Source organism: Cetorhinus maximus, chromosome 12 (genome assembly GCF_964194155.1).
Source record: "Cetorhinus maximus chromosome 12, sCetMax3.hap1.1, whole genome shotgun sequence".
NCBI lineage: Eukaryota > Metazoa > Chordata > Chondrichthyes > Lamniformes > Cetorhinidae > Cetorhinus > Cetorhinus maximus.
The window spans coordinates 99,878,804-99,900,899 of NC_135890.1; the positions used below are offsets into that span (position 1 = coordinate 99,878,804).

The 22,096-nt window shown below is 43.2% G+C and overlaps 1 protein-coding gene across 2 annotated transcripts in view; it reads right to left on the bottom strand.

Moving 5' to 3' along the window:
• The window catches only part of dtx1 (deltex 1, E3 ubiquitin ligase), a 246,812-nt gene that overhangs the window by 129,652 nt on the left and 95,064 nt on the right, over positions 1-22,096 (bottom strand). For both annotated transcript variants that reach the window (XM_078554245.1, XM_078554246.1), the window contains exon 2: positions 10,409-11,087. In XM_078554245.1, coding sequence (XP_078410371.1) covers positions 10,409-11,087 — 679 coding nt within the window. The remainder of the gene's footprint in view (positions 1-10,408; positions 11,088-22,096) is intronic.

Consider the following 22,096-nt stretch of genomic DNA (forward strand, 5'->3'; position numbering starts at 1 on the left):
AGTAACTCCACACATAGTATGCACCATACCCATTAGAAACCATTGGAGTCCTGGGCTCCTTAAAATGAGATCTAGTCCTTTGGGGGTTCTGAATATGCAACGTGATGAAGCAGGTTGAAGAGTTCACAAACAGCCAATAAATACAAGGTCAATGACTTGGGAGAGGCACTTTGGGATGAGTGGCTACCTCTTGTGCAATACAATTAAATGGTACCTGAAACATTTGGGGTACAGTAGGGAGTGGTTATATTACTGGGTGGGTAATCAAAATGCCTGAATTAACAATGCAGGTTAACAGGAGTATAAGAATTTGTATTCAGTTTCACAAAATTCTGGAAATAAAAAGCTGGTATCAGTAAAAGTGACCATAAACCAGTTGAATTGTTGCAAAAACTCAACTGGTTCATCAATGTCCTTAAGAAAAAGAAACCTGCTGCCCGAACCTAGACTAACTTTTATGTGATTCCAGCCAACTGTGGTTAACTCTGAAGTGGTCTAGTAAACCACTCAGCTGTGCACAGGGAATAAATGCCAGCCTTGCCACAATTCCCACATCCTGAGAATGTGTAAAGAAAATCTATCACTGACCCAGGAGACTGCTGCATACCTATGCAGGCCTGTCGAAGGAGCACATTTACTACTAAACATTTGCTCGTCCAGTACTGGAGAATGCAAATTGTGTGTGGGATCCTTATTTGGCAAGAGATAAGATTGAAAAAATCCAAAGTCGTTTCTGCACGAATCAGTATGGGAAATACACGAGTGTCACATCCTTGGTCAAAGATTTGGAATAGGAATCATTATAGCAAAGGAGGGAGAAAAGTAGACTGACCATGTTCAATAAAATATGGAATGGACTGGTGGGGATTGATAAAAACAAGTACCTGGTACCCTTCGGCACCATCCACATAAGCTACAAAGACCATTTGTTTCCAAGACAGTGTATCAACAACCTTTCTTCCCGAGGACAATCCCACAAGGGAACAAGCTGAAAAGGAAATAGTCAGAACCTCGTCACTTGAAATCTTCAAGACCCATCTTTAGGTTATTTCCATTTATAGGTTTTTCATTGTCAGTATCACCATCTCAGCAGGATATGTCTGGTTTAACTAGCGTTAACCATATAAAATTTGACAGAACCTGTGGTGCCAACACAACCGAAGCAGAAGCAGTAAGACAATCTCTCTTACCATTCTTACGCTAAATATTTTCAATGTATTTTCATTCCCTCCTTTGGTGTTTATTAGCTTCCTACAGCTTGAAGAGCACCATTACTGACCCTGATAACATGCTAAGCTTTGATAAAGTGCATACGATAATGAACAGAAAACATTTATTTTAATTCTGGTTTATATATTGGACTAATCCTGTATCTCTCTCACGCCTTTGAGAGGCAGCAGGATATAAATAACACAAGCCATTTTAGCCACGGACTGCAAAAATTAATTTTAACAATACAAGAGGAAGTGAATAATTAACAGTAATATAATGTATAAATTCACAACAATTATTAGATTATAGCAACTAGCTTAACTCAAGGCAAGTCAAATAATTAGTGATTTGCAGTCTGTACACTCTAAACTTTTAGCAGGAAGGTTGTGAGTTCAAGCTGCACTCGAGGACTTGGGCAAATAATTTAGGCTGTTGAATGGGTGCAATATTGTGGGGGACAGTACAGTCTAAGGTTGACGTCTATCAGATGAAACATTCAACTAAAGTTCCATTTGCCTCTTTAGCCGGACATAAAACACCCCATGGCACGATTCAAAAAAGGGAACAGGACTTGTGATTAACTTGCAAACACTTTTATTGTCCCTTTATAATCTTACTGACTGTGGCAGCTTTTTGGCACAACTCAATCTTCTTTGAACCTTCCTAACAAACTCTCTCAGCGTTGAACAGTTGATGCTAATTAAATACTCCCAAAACAGTGGCTGGGGCCATGTGGATTTGAATAACCGTCAAGTCCATTCAAAGGGAGTTGTCACTCATACATATAACTGGAAAAATTACACAAGTTATTTGCATTTGAATTGTTTGGCTTGGCCCTGCTTTCAAGCTATTTGCTTGGACACTAATCTGACTAATAGTCTTTGTGACATTATATCAAGTTAGGCTGCAGGCATGATAAAGAAAGAAGAAAGAAAGGCCGACATAGTCTGCCAGCCAGACCTTTGATGGGGGATAAATATTGGCGAGGATACCGAAAATAGCTCCCCCACTCTACTTCAAGAAAGGTTATGGGATCTTTTACATCCATGGGAGAGGGTAAACGACACCTCAAAAACTGCAGCACGGGGAATCAAAGACACAGGGGCACACTCTCAGGATTGGGGCCAATCATTTAGGACTGGGATGAGGAGAAATTACTTCATTCAAAGGGTAATGAATCTTTGGAATTCTCTACCCAATAGGCTTGTGGATGCTCCATTGTTGAATACGTTTAAGGCTGGGATAGGGAGATTTTTGGTCTCAGGGAATTAAGGAAAATGGGGAATGGGCAGAGAAGTGGAGTTGAAGCCCAAGGTCACCCATGATCATATTGAATGGTGGAGCAGGCTCAGCGGGCCATGTGATTTGCTCTTATTTCTTCTGTTCTCGTGAAAGTAGCACTGCTGCCACAATATCTCTGCTGTACCATTGTTAACAATCAGTCACTTTTTCTGTCACTACTGACAGAACTTCTGAGGCAAACTTTTCTTGGACCAGTAGCCTATTCAAATTAGATGGAGAAACACACATCAGAAAATTTAGTCCAGTGTGCCTTCCCAGCTCTGGGCACAGGTGAGTGTGAATTATGGGTTGGCGCAACTCTATTTTTCCTTTCCGAGAAGGAGAATATTAGCACTGCAGAGGAAGAGCTACGCATTCAGGGACACCAACCATGAAGCATTTTACTCAAAGAAGTATAGAGCCAGTTTTGGGGTTTGAAGGGCAGCACACCAACATGATGCAGTGGATATTATTCATGTAATAATACAGTCAATGTAAAATGCAGTTTTACCAAGAATGTCTACAGGGCATGATAAATATTATCATTTAAGAAATTTAACATGCGCTGGCTTATAGCAGAATAAATCACTGTCTGCTGAAAGCCATTGTCATCACATACATCTGGCTTCCAAGATAGGAATTTCTCTACATCAATAAGGAGTAACTTGAGAAGAAGATAAATGACGCAGCCTCACCAGTTTCTCCAAATGACAATGGTTTGAACAGTTTTAAGGATATGCCACTTGCATGGCTATGACATGGCACAACACATTGACATACTAAAGGATTGAGTTATTCCAGGGAATAACACAAGTTATGACTGATTACTGAGCTATTTTTCTTCTTTCGCGACTGGCTAATCTTGCAAATCCAGCTGTGCCGAGGTGGGGAGATGTTAAGCAGAGGAAGAGTCACCCCCAAGCCCATACTTGTTCATATTTTAGGAGTTGGTTGCAGCATTGAATTGGCAGCGCTATCAGAGTCGATCCTATGATATAGTATGCGATTTGGGGAGATCGTGAGAAAATAAAAAATATTTTGCGCTCACAAAATGAAGCAATCTCGTGGCCTCAATGTTGGTCTCCAATCTAGAATGTTCAAACTATGAAATCCATGCTCCCGATGAGTTTCGCTCATTCACAGCAAGACTACTATCTACAGCGGAGTGCTCCATCTCACCGGAGTACTGTTAGCACCAGCTATAATTACAGTCTGATTGTGGATACTGGCAATTGCTCCTTTCTCCCTTGGCAACGAAACATTGCTGCTCAGAGTGGTGGACTCCCCAGCAGATTGATTTGATCTTGTAGCAATCAGCTTCCCAGTTCACTTAAATGTTGATTTCTTAACTAGTAAAAATAATAATTACAAACCTGCACTCAGCTTCTTATTATGGAGCAGCCATTTCTAATCTTTATTTTTTTTAAACATTTGTTTTAAAATATCCTGTCGCATGAAGTCTTGAAACACCTTCTTCCCTAATGCATTGAACACGGGCTTAAGGTTCACAGCACTGCAATAACTGTCAATGATTTCCCATGTGTTTATCAGCAGCTTCATTTACCGCAGCTTCTTGTCTATCTCTTGCACTCAGTTTTAACTGGCTTTATCACTTAGTTGCCATCATCAATTTCTGGGGCAACAGTTGGCATCACAGTAATTTCAGAAGGGTTGTTTTCAAAGAGCAGAGGTGTGGCAATGACTGAAATGAACTTTTAAAATTATTTTTATGAATATGGGAACAAGGGGGAATGCAGATTTTGAGTGACTGACTCTTTGCTCCCCCAGATTTTGAGAGTTTACAGTGACTGGTGCATTTCCTCTCCCTTTCCAACCTGTGGAAATAAGCATAGAAACTTCACCCTTTGAAAGTAGTGATCTGATACAAACCCTCCCACCCAACCCTCCCCCTCCAAAACAATCAGAATTAACAGTTTCTTCCAAAAGATAAAAATGCAATCACCTATTTTAAGTCTTTCAACTCCAAAGGCCATTCACTAGGCATCAATCAAAATGGACAAGACGAGCAAGTGGTGGGAATAAGTAATATTAATGTGACTCAAAAGTTAAACAGAAAGTTAACATTCTTACATTGTGTAGCACATTCATGTGCATACCCTTGTGTAACTACAAATCTTTAACCCTCCTTTCCTCAGCTAATCCGCATGGTGCAAACTCTGTGGATTAGGCAGATGCAGGCTGCTCAGGTCCTGTTCTGATTACTGAGATGCATTTGGACGATGTCCTCTTGGTTTTGGAGCCCTGCTAAAGGCTGCCCTGCCTGTGCCTGTGCAGGGGCAGACGTGGCTATTCTGACAGGAAGCTGCATGTGGGCTACTGACTGGGGGGCAAGGACTGAGAACTGGCGGGTTGAGGGGATGGGGGTAGACAAGGGGTGAGAAGCCAGAGAGCTGAGTTCCCATTTCCATGGTTTCTTTAGCCATCATACCTCACGTGGTCTGCTTGCACTTCCCCGCTAGCAACAAGCTGCAAATCAGTGGGACGATGAATGTCCAAAGACTGGGTTTTCATCAAGAGTGAAGTACTGCAGATGCTGGAAATCAAAAATAAAAACTGAAAACTCTGCAAATATTCAGTAGGTCAGGCAGCATCTATGGAGAGAGAAGCAGGGTTAATATTTCAGGTCAGTGACGACTTTATTTCTCCACAAATGCTGCCAGATCCACTGAGCATTTCCAGCATTTTCTGTTGCATTTTAGGTTTGCGTCAATCCCACTTAAACTGGCATTCATAGTGAACTGGCATCTCTCACTTGTGAGAGCTTGCATGGACACGTTTGATTGCCATGTTTGATGCTCCATGCAGGTGTCCACTCTTTACAGGACAAAGACGTCATTGTAAAGACCTGTAACGTCATGCCATTTTGCTCAAGGTGGAATCCTCCAATCTCTCTGCAAGCGTGCACAGTATGGCTGGAATGGCAGTCAGGACATCGCTCAGTTTTTGCTGCTGCTTCAGAACTACCCTGTTCATTAATGCAGTACAGCACCTGAACTGAGCTGAGAGTGCCCTGCAGCCTCCAATACAAACGATTCACTACTGTCCCACTCTCCACCATCTGCTCCTGTTCACATATGACGTGTGAGTCACTGGGGGAAAACCCTACCACCTCCCCTAGCGGCCCCACCAACATGAGTGTCTGAGTTGGTGTATGGTCTGCATGAATCCTGTGACGGTGCTCCCTCAGAGTGTGACCTCAGCTGAGAAGTCATCATCCTGCTCCTGCACCACCTCCTGCGAGATGCTGAAAGGCTCTGTGAGAGACTAAAGACATGAATTAGAATCATCAAGTTAAGAATGTTTGACGTGACCATTGTGCAGATGATCATATTTCACTTGCTGCTGACATCAAGACAGCATGAGTAAGTGTTGTATGCCATGTAGCATGTGTGATATTTAATTCAGTCACCAGGTACCTGGGAGGCTCCCATCTCTGATGGCCAAACACCAATTGAGAATCCAGTGATGTCCAGCGCCTCCTCCACTGTAGCCGAGAGTCGCAAGATAACTGGAGGGTCACCCGTGGTTCTCAGCCTCTCCTCTGGGTTCTGTACTCTCTTCTCCTCCATGAAGGAAAAGGGACCTATGAGTGAGGATAATGGCATGTGCTTAACAGATGGGTGGAGTGCATTTGTTGAGGGTGACTATGAGGGAGAGGCATGACATTGCATTAAGATGAAGGTTCATGTCAGTGGTGGATGAAAGGACAGGGAGATGAGGAAGTGAATGGGCAGAGAGTGATGTGTGTACCTACAAGGTAAGCTGCTGTGAGGAGTGATGTCAGCTCGAGAAGGCCGAGTGAGGGGGTCGAGATCATGCACACATCAGGATGTGGGTGAATGTGCCACTGTACTCACCTTTCCTGCCATGCTTGTGCCATTTATCTGTTTTTGGCAATGAATCCAGGAGGGTGGCACCATATTGCTGCTGCTGATCTCCTCCACCATCTCCGAGAACTCAGAACCTCTTGGTTTCACTGGCAGGTTTCTTTGTCCCATCAGTGGGAAACAGGATCCTCCTGTGGGCCTTTGCGACCCCATCACCACATCAGGGAGGTGTCAGTGAAGCAAGGTGCAGCTTTCAAGTGTGTGCATTCCGTTCTGTCACTTCCTTGTTTCCCCTCCCAACACCAGCATCAATCAAATTACATATTCACAAAGACCCTTTAAATATGGGAGCCAAGATCAATTTGTGTTGAAATCAGCATCATGTCCACTCAAACTAATTGGTCGGGAAACTCTGAAATAATATGTTAAAGCATATTTAATTCAGCCAAGGTTGCACTTGCTTCTAGCTTTTGCACACCTCAGCCACACTCACTCTGCACACTGCTGCACCGCCCCCCCTCCCCCTCCCCCTCCACCTAGCTCACAGCTCAACACAAAGTTAAAATCCAGCTCAAAAAGTCGTGCATATCACCTCTGGTAAAATAAATGCTAACACATGTATTAGACACTAAGCATTGACCCACTCTAGGTGCCTTATGAATTACAGAATGAAGAATTGCAATTTCTTGAGGAAGCGGGGGCCAGAAATTGTGCTGCCGGGAGGGGAGAACCAGAATTATATTTATTCTGGTCTGGAAATGCAGGCGCTGCCTAGACTGCCACTTGAAGCATTTACAACTGCAGCTTCAAAGTCCTGCTGGTTTGTCCTTTAGTAATCAGCAGTCATGACATAATATGTTTTTGAGATCAATAATTTAAATGATAGGCTATCAATAAAGTAATTTAGGAATTACAGTTTTTCCCTTGCTGAGATTAGACAGCTTATTTTATTGCGATTGGCAAGCAAGCCAGCATTAAGTAAATTTTATAGCATTCTTATTTCCACCAATGGTACCGAGTCCACACATGTGCCTAGAAATAGGAGTGCCATTGTTTTAAACTAATTGGTTTCCTATTCATTTTCATGGGCTGTTAGAAATAATCGACTTTGGAGACACTTGCTTTTCAGGTTTGTGTGAAACCAGAGTTCATTTATATTGACTGTGGGATTCCTATCCAAAATTTACTTGCAACTGCAAAATAACACAAAGGTCACCTGGATCTGAATGCTTCCTTGAAATAGGGCCAAGCATTTTATGCTGACAAGGCTCCAGTTTTAATTCCCCAAGAAGTCACCACAATAATTCATGACTTCTACTGTTGTTAAAAAAAAAACTTTGAACAGCCAAATTACATGACATCCATCTTATTGTTATTCTCATGAGGGGATCAACTCATCTAAAACTTTCGCTGTTATCACCAATAATTTCTAGTCTTATAGGTGGTCGGTCGTCCACGTACTCGATGGAGCACTCCTTCAATGTGGAACAATTCTTACCACAGACTGGGATAAAACACAAATAAAAATGCTGGAAACATGTCACAAACCATTCTGCATTGGACAGAGGAAAGCCAGATCAACATTATTCGATGGAGAGCCTTCAAAGGCTCTTCAGGTGAAAGATCTATCGTTTCTCTTTCAGGTGCTGATTGGCCTCCTGTGCATTTCCAGCCTTTTCTATTTTTATCCCATTGTCGTGATTGACTGATTCCTAATATCGCCACACTTCTTTTCATGAGCATTAAGCAACAAAATTCACACGCGAAAGTGAAAGGGGTAAATTATTACGAATGTGTTCTTTGTTAAATGGGTGGAATTCATGCATTTGTGACCCATTGTTACAGGCAGTAGGCCGTACACAGATTGTACATTTTCTCTTCTGGAATCTGGTGGGCCTGCTCTACAAGCATCCTCTGTTTAAATGTTAAACTGGATCCCCAGGTTTTCTATGTCTTTTATCTGTCCCATTTTTTTGCCTTTTTCTCACCTCTTGACTCCCCAAAGCCTGCCCATCATCTGCAAGGCATAATTCTGGAGTGTGATGGAATATTCTCCACTTGCCTGGATGAGAACTGCTCCAACAACATTTAAGAAGCTCAGCACTATCTAGGACAAAGCAGCCCTCTTGATTGGTACCCCATCCACCACCTTAAACATTCATTCTCTTCACCACTGACGCACAGTGGCAGCAGTGTATACCATCTACAAGATGCTCTGCAGGAACTCAACAAGACTCTTTCAACAGCACCTTCCAAACCCATGACCTCTATCACCTAGAAGGCCGAGGGCAGCAGAAACATGGGAACGCCGCCATCTGCAAGTTACCCTCCAAGCCACTCATGATCCTGACTTGGAAATATATCGCTATTCCTTCACTGTCGTCGGGTCAAAATCTTGGAACTCTGTCCCAAACAGCACTGTGGATGTACCAACACCACATGGACTGCAGCAGTTCAGCAGGGCAGCTCACCGGCACCTTCTCAAGGGCAGTTAGTGATGGGCAGTAAATTTTGGCCTTGCCAGTGATGCTCGCATCCCAAGGATGAATAAAACAAGTTTCCCCACTTACAGCTATCCAGACATCCTTCCTTTCTTGAACTTCTTTAATGCTTCTTTCTATCACTTGACTAAACTGATCGAGTCACTGATATTTTCTCCACTGCTGTTTTCTCCTCCTCTTTCTCTTTTCTGATTTTATTAATATGTTTTCAAATGCTGAAATATTAGCTGACCATTCTCTGCACAGCCGCTGAGCGACCCACCATGTCAAATGTTCAAGGATCCAAACAGTTCACTGTCAGCTGACTGCAATATTTCCTCTAAACAAAACAACTTGCAATTATATGGCACCTTTAATGTATTAAAGGCATCCCCAGGCAGGCGTGCTAAAGGAGGGCAGGAGAGAAAGCTATTTCATTATTTAAGTGGCAGCCCAAAGGTGCAAAAGCAGCTCCGGCATGGGCTTGACAGGTCAAATGGCCTCCTTCTGTGCCATAATGGCTCTAATGATTCTATGACACTGCACCCAAAACCTCAGCCGACATTTAAGAATTTCCCAAAGCAGGAGTCACAAATCCAACAGAACTTTCCTGTTCTGAAAAAGTGAATCTCCTTCTCCAGGTGCAGTGAGTAAAAGGCTCTAACCCTGGTCTACTTTGATGTCCTTATGGTTATCTAGGTGAAGGCACTGATCACTGAGCCATCCTGAGTCTCTGATGGTTCAGCGTCTAAAACGTTATGGTGCATACGAGGCTCTTTAACCCTTCCTTGATGCAGCTCCTATTTGCTTGGGTTAGTAAGATGAAAGATAGTGATTTACCCGCAAGATTCCAGGATCAGCCTTCCTCAGCTGCTGGTCCAACATACCCCCTGTGGCAGCTTTGCTTTGTCCTCTCTACAGCAGGTGTGTAAGTCAACAAAAATCAGTGGGACAAACCAGCCCTGTTACTGACGTTGGCCATAAAGCCAGGAGATCTCCAAAAATAAACCGGCAGATACCACACCCCACAATATCCAGATTCCCAGATTTCAGATGAAGCATACCAAAGTGTCATTCACTCTAATCATCCATCACTCCAAATCAAATGTTCCACAGCTATTAATATCAACATTATTTACTCAAAGTACTGGGAGGTGCAACTATGTTCAGGAAAATGTGATGTCAGGCCTTTTGTAGCAGTTTTGAAATGAGCCAGAATTTAGCGAATCGGAGCTGAAAATACGGAACTGAAAAACCAGCTGCCTACCAAAGTGAAAAGTTAATTTCTATACCCTTTTAGGCAGGCTTTTGACCATGTCCTGGACCAATAATTCACCGTTAAGATGAGAGCAATTCACTGAATGGCACCAAATGTCTCTAATGTGCTGTGAACACCACCACATGATTGCATTTTTTAAAGTCACCTGCCATTTGTAGAGGCAGAACCACGCGGCTGTTTTCTTTTTAACCTATGCCAATCTCTCTCTTAAAAGCAAATTCTGCTTATGATCATTAGTTTCCCTTAAGGGAGATAGCTTCTAATGGCTTCACACGAATGTCACTGATTTGTCTTTTATTTGTACTTACCCAGGAGGAATCGAAGCCCTTGTGCTGACTACAGCTGACCTTTGGGTACCTGGTCTGTTCAGGTTGTTCTGGCCTGGGATTGGGGTTGTCGTGGTGGCGCTCTGGCTTTGGGAGATAGGAGAGAGTTGAGTTGTAGTTGGAGAGCGGGTCTGCTCGGACCTTGGAGGGGTGATTCCAGCTGTGCTCGCAGTCGACCACAAGGCCGCACCATTGTAGGAGTTACTCTGACGCACAGTAAGAGTCCCGTTCGTGGCAGAATAAATTTTCCGTCGCTGGGATGCCAGGATGGCATTGGAGGCTGCCCTTGTGCTGTTCACCAGGACACACTGTTGGCAGTTACATGGCTGTCCCGACTGTGTGCCAACAGGCCAAGATTGTGATTTAGGGATAGAACCCATAGTCAAAGGATAGGCCAGGTCCATTCGTCGACGCAGTCGACGTTTCCTCTGTGTCTGTCGGTTCATCTGACACATACTGTTGAAGTCAATAATGTAACAGAATCCTAGAGAAGTCAAGTCCAACCAAGGGTGCTGCTTCTCATATGCATTCTGAATGGTTATACAAATATCCATATCATACGGAGTCCAGGAGGAACTGTCGTTTTCCCATTCCCAAACTATCCCTTTTCCCGGAGCAGAAGAGGGGTCATAAAAGTTTCTTCTAACTGGGCGCATGGTTCCTGAAAAATGAAAAAGAACAGACTTTACTCACTCAGTTAAAACAATGAAAGCTCAAATCTCTTGGCATTTTTACCCATCACTGTCACCAAATAGAAGCCAGCCATGCTGGCCAGCAGAGGCAAATCACCACGCACTGTTAAACTGCCCTTGCCCCGTGTCTCATTTTAATGCTTCACTGGCAACTTAAACAATTTCTAGAGTTTTGTCCCAAGACACTGCAGAGGCTAAATAAAGTACCTGCAGAACATCGCTTTTATTTTTCAAACCCGTTTTGAATAGGGACATTTGTCTTTTTAGGAGTGTGGGGACCAACACTGACCTTGGTGAGGAGCTTTGGCTGTGATATGTGAAGCACTTCAAAAGTGCTTCTGAAACATTTGTTCTGGAACCAAAAACAATCATTTGGTACAGCAAAGGGCATTTTAAAATCTATTTCCAAACCTGCATTTAAAACAATTCACAAAAATGGTTTTGAAAAATAAAAGCGATGTTCTGCAGGTACTTTATTTAGCCTCTGCAGTGTCTTGGGACAAAACTCTAGAAATTGTTGAAGTTTCCAGTGAAGCATTAAAATGAGACACAGGTCTGCAAAGCACTGTAGTTTGTGCAGTGATGGATTTCTTTGGTTCTCATTTGATATTTGTAGGAACATTTATCAGGATGTGCCTGAAGCCTTTGATCATGACAAAGGTTCTTTGTTCAAATATTTTCTGGGACAGCTACCACCATGGTTCCGGCAGCAGTGGTGAAAGCATATTGTGCAAATACAAGTGAACCAGCTACAGAACTCCAACAACAAACTGTCAATCCCCAGATATTGAGATAAAGGAACTCTTTTTTTTAAAAAAAAGCTTTTAAGGCGTGAATCTCGGAAGCTCCACATTTTTTGAACTGCAGCTTCTTCACACTACGAGTTCAAAGCTCACAGTGAACATCACATTCTAAGAGTGAAATGACTAATAATGCAGTGAGGCTTTTGGGTCGCTATGCGCTTGTGAAGATTGACAATGGTGAAAATATTGACAATTTTGCTTGAAGCACCAAACACAGGAAAGCTTCTCAAACCCATTCACAATCTCGCTTTAATAGTTGATGGTCCAAGGACCCCTAGTCACGGATTTAAGGTCTGGGGGCAAGAGATGCAGGGATAATGTAAGCAAGGGCTTTTTTGCACGGCGAGTGGTAGTGACCTGGAACTCTCTGCCTATGAGGGTGTGAGAAACAGAGCCAGTCAATGATTTCCAAAGGAAATTGGATGAGCGCTTGAGGGAAATAAACCTACAAGGATAGAGCGGGAGAATGGGACTGACTCAATTGTTCTGCAAGAGAGATGCATGGACTCCATGGGCTTCCTTTTGTGCTACAGTGACTCCATGACATAACAAGCAGCGATCCCCTTGCTCCAGTCAGTTTTTGGGGAAGTGTTATATAGATAATCTCCTGAACAGACTACACAAACTGCATGCTGACCACCTAATCAGTAAATCACTCACACTGCCCTGATGTGTGTTCTGAAAACATTTCTGCAAGTTTAACAGGAACTCAAATAAAAGAATTCAGCCGGAACATTTTCTCATCAGTTCAAATGTGGGCGGGGGAGAGGAGGTGGGGGGTGGGGGGGGGCACCAATCTCCTTTTCAAAAGTTACTTTCTCAGTCAGGACAAGCTGCTTAGCAAAACAACTTATTTCCCATCTTCTTGTAATGTAAATGAAGCTTCCTGAAAATTGCAGATAAACATTATAATTGTTCCACATTATTTTAAAACAATTTCCTCAGAACAGAAATAGGATAAGATTGTTCCTTTCGGCAATACAGGCTAACTGAACAACTCAATCTGTGCATAGTCTCGTTGTCACCGTGTATACACGGTGGCCAGAATTTGCGGCAGGGCGAGCGGGGGCGGGGCCTGCTCACCGAGGCGTAAAATGACGCGGGGTGATGTCGGGCGTGCGTCCCGATGTCACCGAGCGCCATTTGGATTTTCAGCTCGGAGGGCGCGCAGCAGAGTCGGCTGCGCGCCCACCGAACTGTCAAAGGCCTATTAAGGCCATTTAAAAACGAATTAAACTAATAAACTGAGCTGCCCGTCCAGGTTGAGGTTGGAAGAGCCCAGGCGGCCCTCGCATTTTTCATGGAACCTCATCCACGGGCGGGATGAGGTTTCATGAAGTGTGTATAAATTGAATAAAAATGTTTATAAAAATTAATTGACATGTCCCAGCTCATGTGCCACTGTCACATGAGGGGACACCTCTGTGCCTCGGAGATTTCTGCGCTCTTTCGTGCGCATAAAAGTGCAGACCCCGACTCAGGGAACCGTCACCCTCCCCCCATCCGCACAGGGAGCGCACAGTGCTTCTGGTCGCACGTCCACATAAAATGGCAGCACGAACCCGATCGGGGGTGGCCAATCGCGTCCGCGCCCACCCCCACCCACCCCCGCACAACCCCCAGCCCCCGCCCCCCCGACAGAGGGAAAATTCTCCCACATGTCACAGAAACACGGAATTTGTTATAGTACAGCCCATCAAGACTACGCCAATATTGTCTCCAAACAACTGACTTGGTCTAACCCCATAATCTTTATCAAGCAAGAATTTAATTCCCTTTTAGAAGAACTTCAAAGGCTCCCTTTGAAGGAAGGCTTGTGGCAGAGAATTCTAAGTACTAACCACGCTCTTTGTAAAGACTTTTATTTTACTAGACTGAGATGGGGGCGGAAGAGCTGTGCAGGAGTAGTTCAGGCTACAATCACGGTGTCCACTGAGGTCAATGCCTGTCTCTCCTCGATGATGAGTTGCTGATCTTAATCACATTACTGCGCAGAGACAAGGGTCAAGATTTCCCCTCCCTGGGCTTCAGGACTGGCTCAAATGGGAGTCAGAAGCTCACTGTGTGGAGTACAATTAGTGAGCAGAGGGCATTCTCGCCATCTTTAAAGGGGGGGCTCTTGAAGCTGGAGGGCCAATAGGAGACCCTCCAGCCCTGAGGAAGCTGGTCTTTCAAGGTAAGTGAGGGAAAGGGCACCCCAAGATGGAGGCACCCTCTCTCCTATAACTTTAAAACAGAAAAAGCACCTTGTGTTGTCTTCAGCTTTGAAGAAGAGTCATACGGACTCGAAACGTTAACTCTGTCTTTCTCTCCACAGATGCTATCAGACCTGCTATGTTTTTCCAGCATTTTCTGTTTTTGTTTCAGATTTCCAGCATCCCCAGTATTTTGCTTTTAACTTGTGTTGTATGTTGGTTTTCACTGGCTAAGGAGACTGGTTGCGGAGACATAGAGGTGTCTGAACCATAAGTGGTTTATTGTAAGAACATAACGATTTACAGATGTACAAGACAACAGGTATTACTCAGTCTAAGCCATGAGGATTCTCCATCTAGACTCTCTCTTACATCATGGAAGCTGTACTGTTTCCCCAGTCCCACATTTTAACTCTTTCAGACCTGAACACCCTAATACTACACTTTGCAGCTGGGCCACCACTGTGAAGGGGCAGCCCCTCCGCAGGCCATTCGGGGGCTGCAGCTGAAGGCAGATAAGCAGGGAGGGCCTCTATGCCTGCCTGAAACACTGGCCTCCAACAGTAGGCCATAATAGGCTATTAAACAGTGACAATTGGCTAAAAGCAAAATACTGCAGATGCTGGAAATCTGAAACAAAAACAAAAATTGCTGGAAAAACTCAGTGGGTCTGACAGCATCTGTGGAAAGGAAGACAAGAGTTAACGTGTCGAGTCCGTATGACTCTTCATCAGAAGTTCTGATGAAGAGTCATAGTGACAATTGGCTACTAGCTGCTTTCAGCCCTGCCACCCCCAAGCATCCTACCTCTGGGGAAATGGCCCAGGGGCAGGGTAGAGCCAGGGGACCAGTACACAGGCCAGTGGTGCGAAATTCCACACCTATCCATCTCTGTGCTCACCACATCAGGGCCTAAAATTCCTGCCCAAGGTGCTGCATTTAACAGAAGCCAAATCAAAGGACGGGAGATCTTCCAGCACTGACACTGGCACAACTCATCCTGGCTGCTGAATAAAGGCAGGGGTGGGCTAAATGGTCCAGCCCTTTTAGAGTGAGATGCCCTGAACACAGGAGGGGCTTTAGGAAGGGAATGAAAAGGGGAAATCTTTCAATAAAAAGAATAATGAATCTTACAATGGAAATCTTACCACAGATAGTCATTTAAGGATTTCTAATGCTAGTCTGCTATATTTGTCTGCAATAACCTTGCACCGTAGGCGACAATAAACAAGTTACTTGCACCAACCAATTTTTCACACTGAAGCTTGTGTACCTCAGTAGGCTAAAAGGACTTTCAAAACTCATTATTGTCTCAATGAAAAAAAATCACAATGCATAAAATGGGAGCTTCATTTCCCCCTTTTTCATTCTTGAAACACATTCTTGGTATTAGATATCACAACTTTCCGTGAAGATTTGATCACTCAGTGAGCTCCTGGCCATTGTCTTCTAATTTAGTTCCTAAACCTGAACTTCCTTTCCAAGCATTACAAATGACAATATGTCTTTTCAGATTAAGCCAGTAAGGGTCACAAACTTGGTTAGAGCAGAACGTAATTCTAAATAGGAGCACTGCATATTCATGACAGACAAGTATCAAATGATCATCACTCCAGCTTTTCTCCATCCTTTCATTCAACACAGTGTGGCAGCTGAATATTCCAAAGTGCTGGAGTGGCTATTCATTGCAATTCTGGAACAAAAGTGGATGAGAGCTGAGCTCATTCATTTGGCTGATATGTTACACGTGGCCGTCTGATTACTTAAGACAAACAACTTTTTTAACTCTTTGGACTTCTATGTATTCTGTGGGATACAAAGCTTTATTCTTTGCCTGACACTCTGATGATCATACAGCCCATGGCCTGACAATTTGAGAATAAAAGTACTAGAATCAGTTACTCTGGAGAATTTTGACCACTAGGCAATGTTTCGTTCTGTTATGAAACCAAACCCAGGCTTACAGAAGTGAAAGCCGGTGACTCTGATACTGCTGATATTCAACTTTCCTCCCTTTCTCTTTGTTGAGCTCACCTGCTGAAGTGACACATCAGTGCACTCTTAACTTTAATGGTGCCTGAATTGAATGACCCTATACATCTTTATGAGGTCTTGTGGCACAGCAGGACTTGACAGTCAATGGAAGGTGCGTTCATGATGTGGCCAAACAGGTTGAGTATCAACCTGCAAATCCTTCCAACACCTGCCAATGGCAGACAGTAAGAGTGGGAGTGATTTCTGGTCAGCCATGTGATAGAAAGAACATTGGATCCTTGACCATCACTATCCATAGCTCCAAACTACAACACGCATGTAAATGTGCACGTTACCACGGCAACTTTGATCCCCTGAGTGAACTGTACCATATGGGAAAAAGCATCCACCTCACCACTTACACTCTTTTTCATTAGAGGGGCTTGGGAAAATGGTAAAATGGTCAATGAGCTCCAAGAAATTCTATTAGTATACAGACTGCAAATGCCACAGAAGCACCATTAGTGCAACACCTGCAGTGACTTGAGTGAAATTTTTCTGAAAGAAAAAGGAACAATTATGCAAAAATAAAGGACTGAAATTAAATAAAAACAGAAACTGCGGGGAGAGCGCAGCATTTGAAAAAGGAAGATGGATTAATATTTCAGATGGAATCCTGCTTTGAGTCAGGCCAACTTGCTGATGCCAATTCTTACAGGTGGAGATGGGTCTGTAGTGAATATCAAACATTCCCTTTTTTTAAGTTTAGAATTCAACATTGATTTCTCAAGAGCAATTGGGGATGAGCAACAAATGCTGGCCTGGACAATGCCATCCAGATCCAGGAACGACTAATCCATTGATTCAATACTGTTGCTAAAAAAAAGGAACTAGTCAGGGTCTTGACAACAAATGGGATTTAGAGCTATTAGAAATGCGTCAACAGTCGGACTAGGTATAGTAATGGTCTACTCCTATCCCAAATGGTTACTATGATCTTCAAAACATGTTTCATTGGCTCCTTTGTCATCTCAACTCTAAAAGCAAGTTGTAAGATAGTTAGCACAATATGATGTATAAAAGCCTCAGCCAGGCAACCATGTGGTATCCCCGCCTCTACCTATTTGTTTTTTTTCCCCCCAGTTTGTTCCCCCACAGCTTTATTTCCCTCTGAAGTTATAAATCAAAATTGCCTTAGTCAATGGACACAGGCTCAAGCTTGAAAGAGAGCAGTTTGGATTTAATTACTTCACAAAGAGGTCAGTGAATTTGTGCCTTGGGAGTGCCAGTGAAGTCGGAAAGCACTGGTGAATTCCAGGAGGAACTATGTAGTTCTCCTAGTAAAGGAAGCAGTGGAGATAGAGAGACAACACAGGGTAGATTTTTACTTTGGCGTGATCGCAAGACGGCAGCCTCTCTCATGAGGGAATGAAAGCTGGGAGACTTGTAAACCTGGCTTCTGATTCCCTAACACATATTTCACACCATCAACGGTCAAAATCGACAGCAGCGTGTAGATTTTATCTTTATTTTCAAATATAGCTGCTGGGCAGCTGCACCGCGATAAGACTTTTCTACTGCTGCTCATTCCTATGTTCTAATTCTTTTATTAAACTATTGCTGTTTTCTAAAAGACAAGGCAGTAAAATAATTTTTCTTTACATTTATTCAGTGAGAAAAATATAGCCCTTAGTCTGTAACACAAAGCTATGTACAATGTGTTCGGTGAATTCTGATTGCTCCTCCTTTCCTTTGTTTATATCTTCTCTCTCTTTCTTCTCTTTTTTCCACGCCTTTTCTCTCCTGTTTTGTCTCACGAATGTCATAACCTACATCACATACACTGTTGTAGATACACAGTCTGTCTTTAAACTGTCAAAACAGGATTCTTGAGCCCATTTCCCAGTGACTCTCAAGCACGAAAAGACGCATCCTGTTGCCTTCAAACTGACACTACAAATATTGCACTTTACAGTTGTACAGAACATTCTCTTGCATTATGGAGCCAAAATAAACAAGAAGGATGATGGCAGAAATGGAAAGTGCCGGAATATGCTCAACTGTGTGCTCCGGACACAAGGAAATGAACTGCTTTCCGCACAGAAACCAATGTGAAAAAAAAGGAGCTCATTATCTGACACAAACAATAAAGTGTCTAGGAGTTCAGTAGAAAAGTAAAGCTAAGGAGACCACAGGAGGTGAAGAATAAAGGGCAACCAGTACCTCTAACAGTATACATTGTTCTTTTACCCACAGGTGACATTTTGTCCCTCTGGCCTGCCGTCCTTACCTGGTCTTGCTCACATATGACTCCAGCCCCACAGCAATGTGGTTTACTCTGAACTCCCCTCTGGAATGGCATAGCAAGCCTTCTTAAGGGCATAAAATGCTGGCCTTGCTAATGAACATCCCATGAACAAATAAAAGATACCTCACCTTCTCTCTCTTTGAAGTTAAGGGCTCTGCTCCTGTTGGATTTCTTTTTTTACAAGATTGTTTGTCATGAATACTTTTTCCCCATTTTCTGCAGTTTTCCTACCACTTTTCTTCAAAAGTTGCCCTGACAACTTAAAGAAAGATAGAACTTGCATTTAAATAGCACCTTTCATGACCTCAGGACATCCTAAATTTGAAGTGCAGTTTCTGCAGTAATGTGGGAAAGCAGGCAGCAAAGTCCCACAATGAGATAATGACCAGTTCATCTGTAACCTGTAACTTCTGTTCCGAAGAAGTCATATTGGACTCAAAATGTTAATTCCATTTCTCTCTCCACAGATGCTGCCAAACCTGTTGAGTTTTTCCAGCATTTTCTGTTTTTATTTCAGATTTCCAGCATCCGCAGCATTTTGCTTAAATTTTAGTGTTTAACTCCACTTTCATGTCTCTTTCAGGAACGGCTGCCTTGAAAAAGTTCTACTATTCTCACTGGCAGGATTTCCGTTTGTCTCTTTCACCATGTTTGCCTTCATTGCTTTCCTTTTCCCTTCTGGTGTTTGATAAGGTGTTTATCAAAACTCACTCTCACAGTCACATCTCCTTCCTCAGTGACTGTCTCCAACTCCAACTTACCCCACATTGATCCTAATTGAAGGTCCATCCTTCATGTTTCAAAACCACCCAGGACTATAAGTATCTCTGAGATACACAATGTTCCTCACGCTACTTTTCTCGCTGCATCCTGAGATCCACACTCAGTGCCATGTGCCACCACATGCACAGACTCGACCTCTCTATCTAGCAGCACCAACTCAACCTATCTGTCGCTGGGTCAAAATCCTGGAACTTCCTTCCTAACAGCATTGTGTGTGTACCTACATCACATGGACTGCAGCGGTTCAAGAAGGCAGCTAACCACCACCTTCTGAAGGGCAGCTAGTGATGGGCAATAAATGCTGGCCTAGCCAGCGAAGCCCACATCTCATGAATGAATTTTTTAAAAAGTTTTTCTGGTCCTCAGTTTCATTTCATTCTTCATCTCATCCAACCCCTTAACAAGAAACATTTTCTCTTCCTTTTAGGTGTTAAGGAACGCGAGCTCCAACAATTTATGGGTACTGACACCCCTCAGGATCCTTCCTCCCCTCCCCTTCAAACCCATCCCTTCCTTTAATCCCAACTCTTGCTGTGTATTCACTATACCTTCTGACTTTCCCCTCTCTGACATTGAACTTTCTGTGCTCAGCAAAGAACTCAGTTTAATCCCCTTACGCCCGCACCTCAATGATTTTCGAGCTCAGCATGACATTGAGCTCTTCTTCCATCACCTTCATCTCTGTGCTCATCTTTTGGCAGGAGTCCTCCCCCTTGCTCAACAGGCCCTTTCGCCCATTTCCAATACTCTCCCTCCACCTGGACTCCTCCTTCTGGCCTCTTACCCGCTCTTGGTCTTTTCATCGAGAACCGTCGGCGTGACATCAGCCTGGTTAATGTCTCTGCTCCCCTCACCCAGTCGAACCTGCCTCCCTTTGAACTTGCTGCGTTCCATTCTCTCACAACCCTGACTCTGTTATCAAATCTGCTGACAAGGGTGTTGCTGTCGTTGGCTGGTGTACCGACCTTTACCTTGCAGAGTCTGAGCGCCAACTCTCAGACACTTCTTCCTACCTCCCATTGGGCCATGCATGACCCCACCGCTGAACATCAAGCCAATGTTTCCAGGACTGTCACTAACCACATCTCCTCCGGAGATCTTCCCTCTACAGCTTTCCACCTTATAGTCCCCAAACCTGAACAAAAAAAAGTGGTTCCAAAGAAGAGTCACATTGGACTTGAAATGTTAACTCTGTTTGTCTCTCCATAGGTGTTGCCACTTGCTGAGCTTTTATAGCTCTTACTATTTTTATTTCTGTTTATCTGTGCTTTAGTGATGTTGGTTGAGGGATAGATGTTGGCTATGGCACTAGGGAGAACTTCCCTGCTGGGTAATGATGAGTATATGGAGTTAGAACACAGATGATCCATGATCTCATTGGATGGCAGAACAGGCTCGAGGGGCTAAATGGCCTATGCTGTTGCTATGTTGCCACTTTCTTCGAATACTATCACGGTCTCTTACATCCAGTTGAGGGGGCAGACGGGGGCTTCAGCTTAACCTCTTCAGTCTATCAGAGCTGCCGTCTTTCAGATGAGACTGCCTAGACTGTTGTGCTCACATTTCTGGAGTGGGACTTGAAGCCACAGATGGGAACTAACGAGAATCAGATTCAAACCTGCGATCATCCCACACTGTGAGACTGATTGCTAGTGCAATAATGCTCAGTGGCACCATACCAAGAGATTGCTACCTTATCAATATAACTGTTCCATCAAACATCCCGCTAACAGCCAGTGAAACTGAGAATGCTTTCCACTTATAAATAAATGTTTCTTGACCTGTAACAATGCATTGACTGAGATTCCTTTGGCACTTTCTATTTAGGAAATATAATGACATCAAGGAATGAGGTTGTGTAGCCATCATGTTAGTTCACGGTTTCAGAAGTAGGTTAGCTCTACAGTATAACTCACATACTCCTCTCTACAGTGCACATTCCCACCAACCCATGGGTGGTGAATCTTCTGCTGTCAGGCCCCAGGACTCTGGAACTCATTTCCAAAATTCATCTATCCCTTTCTACACTTTCAAATGCCTCTTGATTATGTGAACCCTTCATCCACTGTTAAAACCAGGGAATTTCAGAGCCATCTGAGATTTCAGGTACAAGTCTAACCATACCCATCATCAAATCCAGTGCTTGGGAACACAGGAGGCCAGATAGACTGAACAGGAAAAACTTCTTTAAAGCTTCCAACACAGGAGTGGGAATATTTCCAGTTTTGAGACAGTAAATATTTGGAGGTGAAGTTTATCTGGAATGTTTAGGGTAGGAGTTGGCACCATTTTTTTTTACCTGAAGAGCCCTTTTTAAAAAAAATGCCTAAAATAAAAACTATTAGGAGCTACTGGATGAAAATTAGGCAATTGTAAACCAAAAACTTGACAAATTGCCTTGTGTCTCTTGTAGAATGCATAATTTATGTATATAATAACATAAATTCAAAATATATATGTGTCAATAGAAAAAAATTGAAATTAAAATAGGCCTAACTAAATTCTCACATTTTGTTGACATTTTTGCACCTATTAAAACATTTTTTCTTTGTATAATTGTCACAGACAGAATGTGTGTGTTTTCTTACTGACTGTGATCAATGTAATTTTTGTATGTGAGGTGTGTCTGTTTTTACCGTCAGAGTGGCTGTCCCAATTTAAATATTTCCAGCAGCAAGCCATTTTGTGAGTTCTAAGATAAAGATGGTTATTTATTATCCCACAATTGCCCTGGAGGTTTAAAACATTTATACAAAGATTAGGTACGGATGAAGAAAGAAGAAAAGAATACAATTAAATGCATAATTGTCTCAGTCTCTCTTTTGTGGCAGGCCTATAGTTTCTTAGATAAGTTGATGCTTTGGTTGGAGTGAAGGTCTTGTAAGCAGAGGTTTCTCAGTAAGCTGCAAGGCTTC